This window comes from Lynx rufus, unplaced genomic scaffold (genome assembly GCF_022079265.1).
Source record: "Lynx rufus isolate CCGP_SWC_20201006 ecotype Redwood Valley unplaced genomic scaffold, mLynRuf1.p SCAF_1, whole genome shotgun sequence".
NCBI lineage: Eukaryota > Metazoa > Chordata > Mammalia > Carnivora > Felidae > Lynx > Lynx rufus.
The window spans coordinates 94,531,124-94,545,796 of NW_025814823.1; the positions used below are offsets into that span (position 1 = coordinate 94,531,124).

The 14,673-nt window shown below is 43.5% G+C and overlaps 1 protein-coding gene across 1 annotated transcript in view; it reads left to right on the top strand.

The window, feature by feature from the left end:
- Positions 1 to 14,673, top strand: part of LVRN (laeverin) — a 73,187-nt gene that overhangs the window by 9,266 nt on the left and 49,248 nt on the right. The window contains exons 2-3 of the mRNA XM_047092833.1: positions 10,953 to 11,095; positions 12,950 to 13,089. Of these exons, the coding sequence (XP_046948789.1) occupies positions 10,953 to 11,095; positions 12,950 to 13,089 (283 nt within the window). The remainder of the gene's footprint in view (positions 1 to 10,952; positions 11,096 to 12,949; positions 13,090 to 14,673) is intronic.

Here is a 14,673-nt window from a genome sequence, read left to right on the forward strand (position 1 = left end):
GCTTTGGGTTTCCTAATCCAAGGTCAAATTGGGCAATTGAAACTGTATCTAACCCCTAAGCACTTAATTTTATTTGAACAATTGTAAATGGTATTGTATTTTTAATTTGAGTCTTCATATGATTGTTGCTACTCTCTAGAAATACTGAATTTTGTATATTTGTTTTGATATCCTATGACTTGCTCATCTCACTTACTAGGTCTAGGGATTTTTTTTGTAGATTCCTTGGGCTATTATACACAAAGATTTGAGAAGTATTCATGTATCAGTCTGTGTATGAATTCTTTGTGTGAATTCCTTTTTTTTTTTCAGTAAATAACTAGTGGAGTGGATGACTGGAAAATACAGTAGGTAGGCGTTTAATTTCTTAAAAAATTATAAAATTATTTTCCAAATATTTTTACTATTTTACATTTTCATCAATACTATAGGAGAATTCTAGTTGTTTATCTTCATCAACACTTGGTATTGCCAGCAGGCTTTCTCATTTTAGCCATTCTAATAGGTGACTCTCACTGCAGTTTTAATTTGTATTTCCCTAATGACTAATAATGTGCATCATTTCCTGTACTTATTTGTCATCCATGTATCTTAGCAAAATGTCTGTTAAAATCTTTTGTCCATTTTTGTTGTTTTGTTGTTGAATTTTTAAAGGGTCTTTTCTCAAACACATAATTTGCAAATATTTTCTCAGTCTGTGGTTTGTGTTTTTATTTCCTTAATAGCATCTTTGAAAGCAAAAGTTTTCCATCTTGATGAAGTCCAATTTATCATTTTTTTCTTTTATGTATCAGCCTTTTAGCACTGTATCTAAAAAAGCATTGTCTACACAAAGTTCACAAAAAATTTCTCCTATGGCTTTTATTACAAGTTGCATAGTTTTAGGTTTTGTAGTTACACCTATGATCCATTTTGAGGTAATTTTTAAAAAATGTTTATTTTTGAGAGAGAGAGAGAGAGAGAGAGAGCACAAGTGGAGGCCAGGAAGAGAGAAGGGAACAGAGGGTCTGAAGTGGACTCTGTGCTGACAGCAAGAGGGCCAATGCAGGGCTTGAACCCACGAGCCATGAGATCATGACCTGAGCCAGAGTTGGACACTTAACTGACTGAGCACTCAGGCACCCCTGAGTTAATTTTGGTATATGATATGAGATATGGATTGAAGGTCATTTTTAAAATTTTTGCATACAGATATTGAATGGTTTTGATACGATTTGCCAAAGAGTCTACTGTTTCTTCTTTGAATTGTCTTTATACCTTGTAAAACATCAATTGTCCATATATAGGAGGGTATATTTTTGAATTTCCTCTTCTACTTCATTGGTTTATTTATTTATTTATTTTTTTCAACGTTTATTTTTATTTTTGGGACAGAGAGAGACAGAGCATGAACGGGGGGGGGGGCAGAGAGAGAGGGAGACACAGAATCGGAAACAGGCTCCAGGCTCTGAGCCATCAGCCCAGAGCCTGACGCGGGGCTCGAACTCACGGACCGCGAGATCGTGACCTGGCTGAAGTCGGACGCTTAACCGACTGCGCCACCCAGGCGCCCCTCATTGGTTTATTTTTATATCTTTATGCCAATTCCACAGTGTCTTGATTGCTAAAGCTTTATAATAAATCTCGAAACCTGATAATATTTATCACCAACTTTGTTTTCTTTTTAAAAGTTGTTTAGGCTATTCTAGATCCTTTGTGTTTTCATATGAATTTTAGAATTAGCTTGTCATTTTCTACCAACAAAAACATCTGCTGAAATCTTGGTTAAGATTGTGCTGAATCTATAAAGCAATGGGGGAGAATTCAAGTTTTAAAATATTGAGTCTTCTAACCCATGAATATGATATATCTCCCTATTTATTTGTGGTCCTCTTTAATGTCCCTTGGCAAGGTTTTATAGCTTTAACTGTACATATCTCGCACATGCCTTATCAAATTTTCCCTATTTTATATTTTAAACGTATTATAAATGGTATTTAAAAAAATTCCAATTTCCAATTGTTTGTTGTTAGTTAATTTTTGTGTATTGATTTTCTATGCTGTCACCTTACTAAACTCACTTCTTAGCTTTAGCAGCTTTTTTGTTAATTCCTGTTTTGACTTTGTTAAATTAACATGTTACATAGCCTTGGGGTGTCAGATAGTGAGCCAAGGTTCAACAAAAGACCGCAAAGGAATTGAAATGGAGAAGTTTATTCCTAGGCGCTGGAGGAAGTACATGGCACACCTTGAGGGGTCACATGGGGAGATCAAGGCAAGGTATAGGTAGAACAACAGGAGCTGGGGCGCCTGCCTTTATTAGGGTTCATGGCCAGAGTGCTTTGGGGTTCTTAGTCCATGGCCAGATTGTGTAATTCAACTGAAAAAGAGTGAGGTTTTGTTAAGCTTTGCAGGGATGGCCCTGCAGGTGGGGAAGGCTTTATCACAAGGTGTATCAGGAGTCACATCAGGAGCTTGTATTTACCTGTGACTCTGCAGGCTGTTGTCTAGAGCATGTACTTGTATGAGGCTAATGTCAGGTTAAGGCCCCTAAAGGCTGCTTGGCCAAACAATATGGATGCCAAAGCAGCAATACCATGGAGTAGCTTAAACTGAGTAGCTAAACTGAGAATTCCATTAAATTTTCTGTATCAGTGATTATATAGTCTTGAATAAAGAGAGTTTTACTTTTTGGTTACTTTAAGTGCCTTTTATGTCTTTCTCTTGCTTTACTTCCATGGTTAGAGCCTCAATACAATGTTGGATAAAAGTAGTTAAGTACAGATATCCTTGTTTTTTTTCCTTATCATAAGCTGAAAGCATTCAGTCTTGCACTGCTAAGTATGATTTTTTCCTGTAGTTTTTCTTATTTCTCTTCTTCTTCCACCTCCTCTTCCCCTTCTCCTTCTCCTCCTCCTCTTCCTCTTCCTTCTTCATCGTCTTCTCTTTATAGATTCCCTGTATCAGATTGAGGAAGTTCCTTTCTGTTTCTAGTTTTCTGAGAGTTTTTATCAGATTGGATGCCAGATTTTGTCAAATGCTTTATCTGCATCTATTGAGATGATCATATGGTTCTTCTTTTTTTAGCCTGTTAATATGGCAAATTACACTACTTGATTTTCTAATGATAAATTAACATTGCATTTGCAAGATATATACTACTTGGTTTTGATGTATTATCCTTTTTATATTTTGTTGCATTTGATTTACTAAAATTTTGGTTTTAATTTTTGCATCCCTGTTCATGGGGTTTCTTTTTCTTTGTCTTGTTTTGGTATCAGAGTAACGCTGCCTTCAAAGAATACATTTAGAAGTTTCTTTGATTTTGGGGGAAGAATTTATATGGAATTGGCATTGATTATTGCTTAAATTTTTGGTTGAATTTCACTAATGAAGCCACCTGGGCCTCGAGGGTTTTTTTGTTTGTTTTTGTGGGATGTCTTTAAACTACAAATTAAATTTTTTTAATGAATAGAGGGCTATTCAGGTTATCTATTTCCTCATGAGCAAGCTTTGGTTGTTTGGGTCTTTCAAGGAATTTGCCCATTTAGTCAAAGTTGTCAAATTTAAGTATAATTAATGTTCAAAATATTCCTTTATTATTTTAATATCTGTAGAATCTGTAGTGATGTCACTTCTCTCACCCCTGACATTGGTCATTTGTGTCTTCTCTCTTTTGGGAGCTGAAGCCCTGGTTGTGAAATCACCTCTGCCACTTACTAGTTGTCTAACCAGTGGCATACACTCCGGGGTGTTCAGCTTTTTGTAAGGTAGAAGGATGGGGTTCTCCTATGTCTTCCACTTCTGACAGACAATAAGTTTGATCAGTGTGCCTTGGGATTTATCTACTTTGTTAATCTGTTTCAATGATTTTCTCTACTGTTTTTTTGTTTTTCACTGCAATGCTTTATGTATTATTCTTTATTATTTCCTTTCTTCTTCTTACTTTGGGCTTCCTTTTCTTTTTCTATTTTCTTAAGGTGGGTGCAAGGTAAGTGATTTAAGGTATTTTTTTCTTCTCTAACATAAATATTTAGTGCTATAAAATTTCCAGTAACTACTGCATTAGTGGCATGCCACCAATATTGTCATGTTGCTTTTAAAATTTTCATCCAGTTCCACATACTTTGTAATTTCCCTTTTGATTTCTTCTTTGAATCATGGGTTATGTAGAACTGTGCTATTTAGTTTCCAAATATTTGGGCATTTTCTCATTTTTTATTGCGTGCCTGACATTTCAAAGTTTATGTTGCTCAATGCCACATTTTGTTACATTGCTTTAATGAATGCTGGTCTTTTTTGGATAGGTGTACAAGTTATTTGGTGACCTTGATCCTTGTTTGATCCTCCATGTCTTTTGTTTAAGTTCTTTGAGAATGGATCTAAAGTCATCTAAAGTCACTAAAGGGGCACATAGGTGGATCAGTTGGTTAAGCATCTGACACTTGATTTTGGCTCAGGTCATGATCTCATGGCTTGTGGGTTCAAGCCCCGTGTTGGGGTCCATGCTGGCAGTTGGAGCCTGCTTGGGATTCTCTCTCTCCCTCTCTCTCTGCTCCTCCCTGACTTTCACTCCTCCCCCCCCCCAAGATAAATAAATAAATTAAAAAAAAATTAAAGTTGCTGTTACTCCAAGGCTACTTTAGTTCACTGCTCAGACATTACCTTCCTGGTCTCTGTTGAAAATCCATTTATTCTAGCAATTTCTGTACTCTGGCTTGTGGGAATTGGAACAATTCCTAGCATTGTGTGAGCTCCAGGAATTGTTCACCTTTCCTCTCCATGGTAGCTGTTCTTTCTTTGCTTGACCTCTTAAAGTACAGGTTAATATTTGACCAAAGGCTCGGGGTGAAGAGGGGTTATGTGGACTCTGTGCAGATTTCTGGATTTCTGCCCTGAAGATTCTAGCTATCTAGGTCTCCCTGAGCATCAGTCATAGTCTCCCCAATTCAACGAGACCACTGCACTCTGTTTCGTTCCCTTTCCTTGTGCTGCAGTTGAGAAATTACATCCAGGTAGGCAAGGTGATTATAGAGTTCACATCTTTTGTTTCTCTTCTGTTGGAAATCACAGCCCAGTGCTTCCTGTTACCTAATGTCTGAAAACAGTTGTTTCATATATTTCATCAGAGTTTTTAGTTGTTTTCAGCAGAAGGCTAATTCTAGCCTGTGGTACTACAGAAGTCTCATCATCTCTAGATTTGGTAATGTTATTAAGTGTAAAGTTAATCCTCAGTTCTTCCTCATGATATCTTGGTCTGCTCATAGTTTCTATTACATGATGTTCTACAAAGCACCTAAAAGGATCCCAGGAGAGGGAGCTAGCTGGAAAGGACCCCAGGTTGGGAAGCTGGAGCCTTCATTCCGGTACTACCCCCGACCCCTGCGACTTACTAGTTGTCTAACCAGTTATATAAACTCCCGGGGTGCCAGCTTCCACATCTATAAATTGAGATGGGACTCTCCAAGGTCTCTTCCACTTTGGAAATTCAGTGAAAGAAAGAATTTGTAATCCCATTGTTGTTCAAAGTGTCCTTCAAGAATACTTGTTGCATTTCCAATCATGCCATGTCCTGTATAAAATATAAGGTAGAACAGGGAGGTATTCAGGGGAATGAGAGTAGGAAAATTAAGAGATGAGGGTGGCTCACTAGTGTGAAATGGCTGGAGAAAATTAGGATTTTTATCTGGGACCCGTTAAGGGGAGAACCGCGTGATTAAAATCCATCAGCATGTGCAGGTGTAGAAAGCATGAACAGAACTGGAAAAGACGTCCTTCCAGTTGCTGTTTATGCTAGGAAATCTGGCACCAGCCTCAGAGAATGACACACAAGAGAGAAATTTGAGCAATATTAGGAAAGAATTTAGAAGTATCCAAACAAGGTCAGTGAACTCAAATACCGAGCACATGATCTCACTGGTGTCACAGATAAAAGAGGTCATTTCATTATCCTATAGAGGTGTTGAGCCCACATGTCTCACGGAGCCCAGCTGTCTTCTCTGGGAGATGGTTTTGCTCATCAAAGATTCAGATCCTGTATCTTTTGCAAACAAGTGTAACCAGCCTATCGAAAAGGCACACCTCCCAGTTCAGTAAAAATGCGACTGTGTTTCTCCCACTGTGCTTTTACAATTTAGTCTCAGAGATCATCTTTCCTGCTCCTGCTTAAATACTCTAACAGCCCCATAATTTACTGCTCATTCTTAGGTGACGAGCTACATTCCCTAAGTCACAAACACTGTCCAGATGCAAAAGTTTGAGCATCCAGTCCTGTGTCAAAGCTTTTAAAAGCTTTGAACTGAGTTAGCTGTTAAATCTCCCTTTCTCTCCCTCCACCCTCACTCCCCCAAGCTTGGGTGGGCTTTCAGGTTAGAAGCCTGCAGTCGGTCAGGGGTAGTGGTGCTTCCTTCCCTTTCTCCACCTCAGGGTTCTAGCCAACCCCCCCCCCCCCCGCCCTTTATCTTGAGAGCTGCTTCTACACCCCGACCAGGTCCGGTGGGTCTGGGGGAGACATGGAGAGGTGACACGTAGGGCAGTTCTCACCTGAGCCAGCACTCTTGCTGTTTGGCCTGACTGGCCTAGCACATACCTTTTTTCCCTTGAGATGTCATTTTCTCACTGTTTCCCTTTCTACTACAATGTTCTTGACCCTGCAGAATGCTGCCTCTAGTTCTCCATTCTGGTGGTCATTAGTGACTCCTTCCTCAGCCCCTAGACATGGAGGAGTGCATCTCTAAGCTCTTCTAGTTTCATGCAGGTGGGCCCTGTTGGACAGAACCCAAGTCAGTCCCCGTCCTGGCTCAGTCCGCGTCTCAGGGCCCACAGCTGTTCCAAGGAACACTCCTAATCCCTGGCCTGGGGCTCACGTGGGTCCCAAGGCAAGAGTATTCTCTGGTTCCGCCTCCAACGCCTTTCCTTTTGCCTTTTACATTCCCACTGGTGGGAGTTCAACTCCGACCGGGGTCAATTTCGGCTTTCCCAGCAGTAAGCTGGGTACCAGGCTCTGAGTCTCTCTGCTTCTGCTCTCTGAGGGATCTTCTCCCCCATGGCTCACCCCAGTTCGGGGGTTTCCCTCCTCCCAGCACCCTGAGATCAAGAAGCTTGGCTAACCCGCACCACCTCCTCCCCCCCACCTAGAAATCTCTCCTCTCCTCTCTGGCCTCCGTTGCCTGACCTTCCTTCCATGTGTTTTTGGTGGAGCCCAGAGGCCCCAGAAGGGCCCCAGGTTCTCAAGGCCATCTACTCCGAAAACTTTCATAAGGTGGTTTGGCACCTCTCTCTGGGATTTCACGTCTATTGTGTTTTGTTGCCTGGTGGAAACTTCAGCTTTAAGATCCTATGATATAAGTAATAAACAAACATGATTCATGGGCCAATCCTTGAACCACAGTCCAGTGGTGTAATATCTGTCTTTACTAAAACATTTTGATTTCTGAGGGTGTTGTTGTGTAAAAACAACTTGGGGAGACAGGCTTTCCGGTCTTATTTAACCCTTGACCAGTTATGTCATGTAGCACTTGTCAGCTAGAGCTGTAGGCAGAGTTCATACAATGATTTGGAATGAATGAGTGGATATTTTTTATATGGCAGTAGATGGATCCCAAAGGATATCATGTGGTCTTGACCCCTAAGCCCTCTTCTAGCACAAGAAAGTGGTGAGCCCATGATTCCCTGGCCACACAAGAGGGCAGGAGAGTGGCTTTGCAACACTGAGCCGCTACGGGACAAATTGTCCCAAATTAACTCCCTCACCAACTGACCGCGCTAAACCCAGACTTGTCAGGCACCATAATAGCATGTTTCGGCGAGGTTTGAAGGGAACAGAGGGTGGATGGTTCTATTTTCTGAGGTCAAGATATCTTTACAGGGTTGCTTGAATCCAAAGCAGAGAGAGAGAGAGAGAGAGAGAGAGAGAGAAAGAAGGGAAATAAATACCAGTGTTGAGTTCCCAGATGTGGCATAACCAGATCGTGTGTGTTTCTGGCTGGCCCTGACCTTTGTAGTTAGGACTGTGAGCCAGAAGGGCTGTGTGTTGTAGGGACTTTTTTCCCTTTTTGTTTGTTTGTATAAAACCAGGGAGGGAAATAGTTGAGTAAAATCCAAGAGTTTCTTCTATTTCACCTCTCAAGAGGCCTGAATCATGGAATAGGAAGGCACTTGCTTGCTATTTGCTTCAAGTGGTGACTCTGCGCTGATGTCGCTTAGCCTCTTTGAACCTGTAGCCCCCTTTGAGAAGGTTAAAACTTTCCCACTTCCTTGAAGAGTCTGATTTTCTCTCCTGACCTTGTAGATTCCTTGAGAGGCCTATGCTTTGTGAGGTCATGGTAGTGGAGATGTTACCAAGCTTTATGTTTTATAGTTTCTATTACAAAAACAATAGGCATGTGGTGGCTTTCCAGATGGATAAGCACGTTTTATAAAATTGGCTGTGCTTTTTCACTCTACATTATACTTTTTCAGGCTAATTTATTACCATTAGTACAAAATGACCTACAATTCCAAGGGGGCTCACAGGCCTCATGGAGGCCAGGCCTGAACTTCCAAGGGGGCTGTTTCTCCCAACCCTAGATGACTCAGTCATGGTCACCTCAGGGGCTCCTTTTTCAATTCTGTTGGATGTCTTTATCCCTGTTAGAATCCATTTTGGGGGGCACCTCGGTAGCTTAGTTTGTTAGGTGTCCCAGCTCTTGGTTTCTGCTCAGGTCATGATCTCATGGTTCGTGAGATCAAGCACCGTATCAGGCTCTGCACTGACAGCGTGGATTCTCTCTCTCTGACCCTACACCACTCATGCTCACTCTCTCTCTCTCTCAAAATAAATTAATTAATATTAAAATTTTTTTAATGTTTATTTTTGAGAGCGAGCTCAAGTGAGAGAAGGGCAGAGAGAGAGGGAAACACAGAATCTGAAGCAGGCTCCAGGCTCTGAGCTGTCAGCACAGAGCCCCATGGGGAGCCCGAATTCATGAACCACAAGATCATAACCTGAGCTGAAGTCAGACGCTTAACCGACTGAGCCACCCAGGCGCCCCGTCTCCTTGAATTCTATAGTTCATCTACGTGGAGAGCAGTTTGTGAGGTTGCAAGGAATATAGCAGAATTCAGAGGTGGTTTGTTGATACATTCAGCTACTAATAATGTGAAAGCTCAAACAGCAATAAAAGGTTGGTAGTGCCATTGCTTTCTGGATGGGGAAACCGAGGCTTGGCAGGAATGTGGGACCGGTCCAGGATTACTCAGCTAGCAGGAGATGGAACAGAGTCCTGCAGACAAAGTGGCTGGTATGAGAATTCACAGGCCACCTTCCAGTCTATGCAAGCAAGAGCAATGTACAGTGGGAAGCTGCAAGTAGGGAAGGCTTGTTGAAAATTACACTTTTGTCACGGTGAGGTGATGAACACATCCAGTTAGCTGACTGTGGCTGGCTTTTGAACGTGCTGATCGTTGCCTGTGAATTTTCATGTGAGTAGAGGCCTTATCGTGGTAGAGGAGGGATCCCAGAGGTGGGTGGTGGTGACGGAGGGACCATACTCTCTTGTGGCACCCGTTGAATTCCCCTGTTACTTACCTAAGAGCTGGGCCTGAAGTAAGAGCAAATGCATCAGGGACACTAAGTCTCAGGGTCTTAGGAGAAAAAAAAGAATTAGCATCCACAGTTGTCCTCCCAAAACAGGTTCCCAAGTCTCTAAGTCTGTCTGTCTGTCTTTCAGAAAGAGAGAGAGAGAGTGAGCTAGGAGGGGAGGGGCAGGGAGAGAGGGGGACAGAGGATCTGAAGAGGGCTCCATGCTGACAGCAGAGAGCCCAATGTGGGTCTCGAACTAGTGCACTGTGAGATCATGACCTAAGCCAAAGGCAGATGCTTAACTGAATAAGCTGCCCAAGAACCCCCCCACCCCCACCCCAAATCCCACCCCTACCCCAGGTGACTGAGTCTTAGTGATTCCACAGGTTTATTCTGAGGAGAGTTGTTAGCTAGGCCCCATGTCCTGTCAGACTTAGGCCCCATTGACACAGAATGAACCTGACCATCTCCTCATTTGCTCAGGACACTCTTGACCCTAAACTATTCCCCATAAATCACCAGTGCACTGTGAGATAATGCCACTTTTTAAAAAATTTTCCATGGAGATGGGGGGAAGGAGCAGAAGGGATTTGATAAATCTGCCCACCTGGAAACAAAAATTGTCTTTTGCACTTGACACGCACCTGTATTGTTTACTCCCAAGAGGGTGCAAAATAAAACATTTTCTAAGTTTTCAACCCGGAAGAACAGGTGAGAAAAAGATAAAAATGTGGACATTCTTGGGGTGCCTGGGTGGCTCAGTCACTTAAGCATCTGACTTCAGCTCAGGTCATGATCTCACGGTTCGTGAATTTGAGCCCCACATCAGGCTCTGCACTCACAGCGTGGAGCCTGCCTGGGATTCTCTTTCCTTCTCTCTCTCTCTCTCTCTCTCTCTCTCTCTCTCTCTCTCTGCCCTTCCCCAATTCGAGCTTTCTCTCTCTTAAAATAAATAAATACACTTTAAGAAAATGTTTAAAAAAATGCATTCTTCAACAGACACTGCTTACACGTTGGTGGAAGATGAAAGGAATAGTCCGTTTCCCAAAAAGAAATCCTAGTTTAAAAAAATACTTGGTTCTCAAAAGCCTGCCATTGCATATTTGCTATATTTGTTCCTATTTTGTTTGCAGAATGTTTTAAAGGCATATGATGTAATGAAGTAAATAGTATTTTGTGGTTGAAAATTAAATAGGTCTTTTGTATTTTAGGTCTTACAAGAATTGCAAGGTGCGGTGAGCCTTGGGTCCGTGTGTGTTTTAACTGGAAGGCAGTGCGGAAGATGAGGGGAAATGTTCTAGCTCCTTCCTGAATATAATTACAAGCCATCATCCCTCAATATTTTTGTGTGTGTGTCCACTAACCTGAAATAAAAATAAATAGGGTTTTTTCCCCCCCAAATGTGTTACAGGGCCCTGTTAGCATCTCAGATGGAGCCAACATTTGCCAGGAGCGTTTTTCCTTGTTTTGATGAGCCAGCTCTAAAGGCAACCTTTAATATTACAATTATTCATCATCCAAGCTATGGGGCCCTTTCCAATATGCCAAAGCTAGGTAAGTAAGATTTCCTGTCATGATATGTGTGAATATGTTAATTACAATAGTGTGCATATATATGGACCTACAGATATATGTGTATACTCGCACATACATATGTATTTAACTCTTTAATAGCTTTTATAGCAATGGCTTTTCTAGGCCGTGTGTTGGTAGCGTATTATAATTAGGGAGAGCAGTCACATGGGGTACGTATCAGCACCCACATTTTAGAGATGGCAAGTCCTGATTCTTTTTGCACAGGAATCTGGGGACGCCATTTTGTTCTACTTTGGTAGCCTGTCTGCCCACTAGTTTGGGCTTCAACATTGATCGTTAGTGATAAGCTCGCGGACTTAGGCTGAATCTGGTACACAGATGTGTTTCATTTGGCTCGCGTGATTTTTTTTTCCTTCTGATTGAACTTTTAAAAATCCAGAGATTTCTCATAAACATCAAGATTTTTACTCCCTTGTAAACTTAGAAGATCTAACAACGCAGGGCCTGCAGCTCCTTTGTGACAGCAATAGTTACAGCTCACGAGAGACTGTCCCCTGCAGACGCCTCCCCCCCAGACTTGCCATGGTCCCCACCACTGCCCTGTTAATGTTTGCCAGCCTGATTCACATCAAATACCTGCCCTCGGCTTTGAAGGCCCAGCTTGCCTCTACTGAAGATCTCGCTGAAACCTAGCAATGGCAAAATTATCCTTCCATGACCTGTCATAGGCTCTAGATTAAGCATCATGAGAGGTGGCCTGGTCAATGAAACAGTAGAAGTAGATGGAAAAGATGAGAGATGGGTGGTGGGCGTCACTTGAGGTGCCCATGGATTAGGTCCTCAGTCAAGACCGTGTTATTCAAAATACTGATTCAGAGCAAAGATGCTGTCCTTAGACCTTCCTAACACGGTTTGTTTTTAAATGTCTATTTATTTATTTTGAGAGAGAGAGAGAGACAGAGAGCACAAGTGGGGCAAGGGCAGAGAGAGAGAGAAGAGAATCCCAAGCTGGCTCCACCCGATCAGCGCAGAGCCAGATGTAGTGCTCGATCTCACTAACCATGAGATCGTGACTTGAGATGAAATCAAGAGTCAGATGCTTAACCTACTGAGCCACCCAGGTGCCCATTGTTTGTTTGTTTTTAATTGAAGTACAGTTGACATACAAGATTACATTGGTTGCAGGTGTATACCATAGTGATTCAACAATTATGTAATATTATGCAATGCTCACCATACAAAGTTAGGACTTTTATTTTTTTAATCTTTATTTATTTTTGAGAGAGAGAGAGAGAGAAACACACATTCAGGGGAGGGGTGGGGGGGGAGACACAGAATCTAAAGCAGGCTCCAGGCTCTGAGCTGTCAGCACAGAGCCCGACGCGGGGCTTGAACTCACAGACCGCGAGATCATGACCTGAGCCCAAGTCGGACGCTCAACCGACTGAGCCACCCAGGCGCCCCTAAAGTTAGGACTGTTAATGACAGACTTCTCTATGCTGTACATTCTTTCCCCATGGAATTGGTTTTATAACCTAGAAGTTTGTAGCTCTTAATCTCCTTTACCCATTTTGCTCATCTCCCTAGCCCCCTCCCCATTGGCAACCACCATTTTATTCTCTGTATTCCTGAGTCTGTGCTTTTTTGTTGTTGTTGTTCATGTGTTTTGCCTTTTAAATTTCACATGTCAGTGAAATTGTATGGTGTTTGTCTTTCCCTGACTTATTTCACTTAATATGGTTTTGACAGGCTTAGGGGTGCAGAAATCCACACTGCTAGACTATGGGTGACGGTCGACTCCACACATTGTTTCAAAGGTAGCTATTACTGCTTAGGTTTAACAGTGATTTGGACTAAAACCAATTTCCGTAGGTCAGTCTGAAAAAAGAGACGTGAATGGAAGCGTGTGGACCGTTACCACCTTTTCCACCACTCCCCACATGCCAACTTATTTAGTCGCGTTGGCCATATGTGACTATGACCACGTCAGCAGAACTGAAAGGGGCCAAGAGGTGAGTGAGGAAGATTCTGCAGGTAAGGGTGCCTTCATACTGGCCACAGGTGGTTCATCCATTCTCTCTGCATCCAGGGGTTGTGCCTACATTTCCCATCGTCACCTCCTGGTGGCCCCTCTGACTTTTTCCAAGCCCCGTTGAAACCCTTAGGGTGGCTTTGCAGATGGGACGCCACCATTCTCCCTTTTGGCTCTGTGGAAAGGCTGCACTCAAGGTAGGTTCTGGGCCCCCTCTTCCCGGGCTGTTGGCACCTTTCAGAAGACAGGGGAGCTGCCAAACTAGCACCTCGAAGCTCAGGTTTACCTGTTGTGTAGCCGATGCCATTCATGAAGCGGGGGTGATAATCCAAGTGTCCGGCAGTCTGGGCACCAACCGACCAGAAGGGACACCAGCTGGGAACAACTGTAATGGCAGACGGAGTGCCTGCAGGACGGATGCCTGTAGGTAGGTATCGCCCCATCGAGAAGGAGCCCCGCTGGATTCCTCAACTCTGAGACACCTGGCCCCTCCCCACAGTTGTACAAAGTGGGCGCTCTGTCCTGAAATACCCAGTTTTCACCCAGTTACAGCCTCATCACATAATAATCCTCTCGGAATGGGGCGCCTGGGTGGCTCAGTCGGGTGCACGTCTGACTCTTGATCTCAGCCCAGGTCGCGATCTCACAGTTCGCGTGTTCGAGCCCCACGCTGGGCTCCGTGCTGGCAGCGTGGAGCCTGCTTGGGATCCTCTCTCTCTCTCTCTCTCTCTCTCTCTCTCTCTCTCTGTCTCTGTCTCTCCCCCCCCACCCACCGCCTCTCTCTGCCCCCCCCTTTCAACATAAATAAATAAATAAGCTTCAAAAAATAATAATTCTTTAGGAAAATGTCAGGGCTGCTGTGACAAGTGCTTTACATGCTGGTTCACTGCCTCTTCTGCAGTGTGGAGGGAAGGCCGATTCCGTAGGCCGGGATCTTGCTTGCCAGATGGACTCCACAGAGCTGAGGAAAATCAGGCCCCCACAGTCCCATCTGAGACTCTCTCCTGGGCCCGCCCCAGATCTTCCAGGCTTGTCCCACTGACTTGTGGAGATAACAAAGCTGTGCATGAGCCAAGTCTGTCGCCAGGGGGAGAGTCACCCAGAGCTGCTCCTCTGGAGGATGCATTAATAACACCGTGTTAGACGGAGACCACAGCTTCTCTTCCTCAACTGTTGGCTCCAGCCTGAAGAATCACTGGTAGATTCTTGATATCCACAGATGGAACACAGGCCACGTCAAGCACAGCCAGAAATTTTGGGCACGATTTAGTGTGTTAATCTTTCTTAATGTTTATTTATTTTTGAGAGAGAGAGAGAGGGAGGGACAGACAGTGTGAGCAGGGGAGGAGTAGAGAGAGGGGGAGACACAGAATCCGAAACAGGCTCCAGGCTCTGAGCTGTCAGCACAGAGCCCGACACGGGGCTCGAACTCACAAACTGTGAGATCATGACCTGAGCCAAAGTCGGACGCCTAGCCAACGGAGCCACCCAGGAGCCCCCTTGGGCACTATTTAGAAGCGCGTGCTTTGTGCCTGGCATGAAGGAGCCGAGCCCCGGAGCTCAC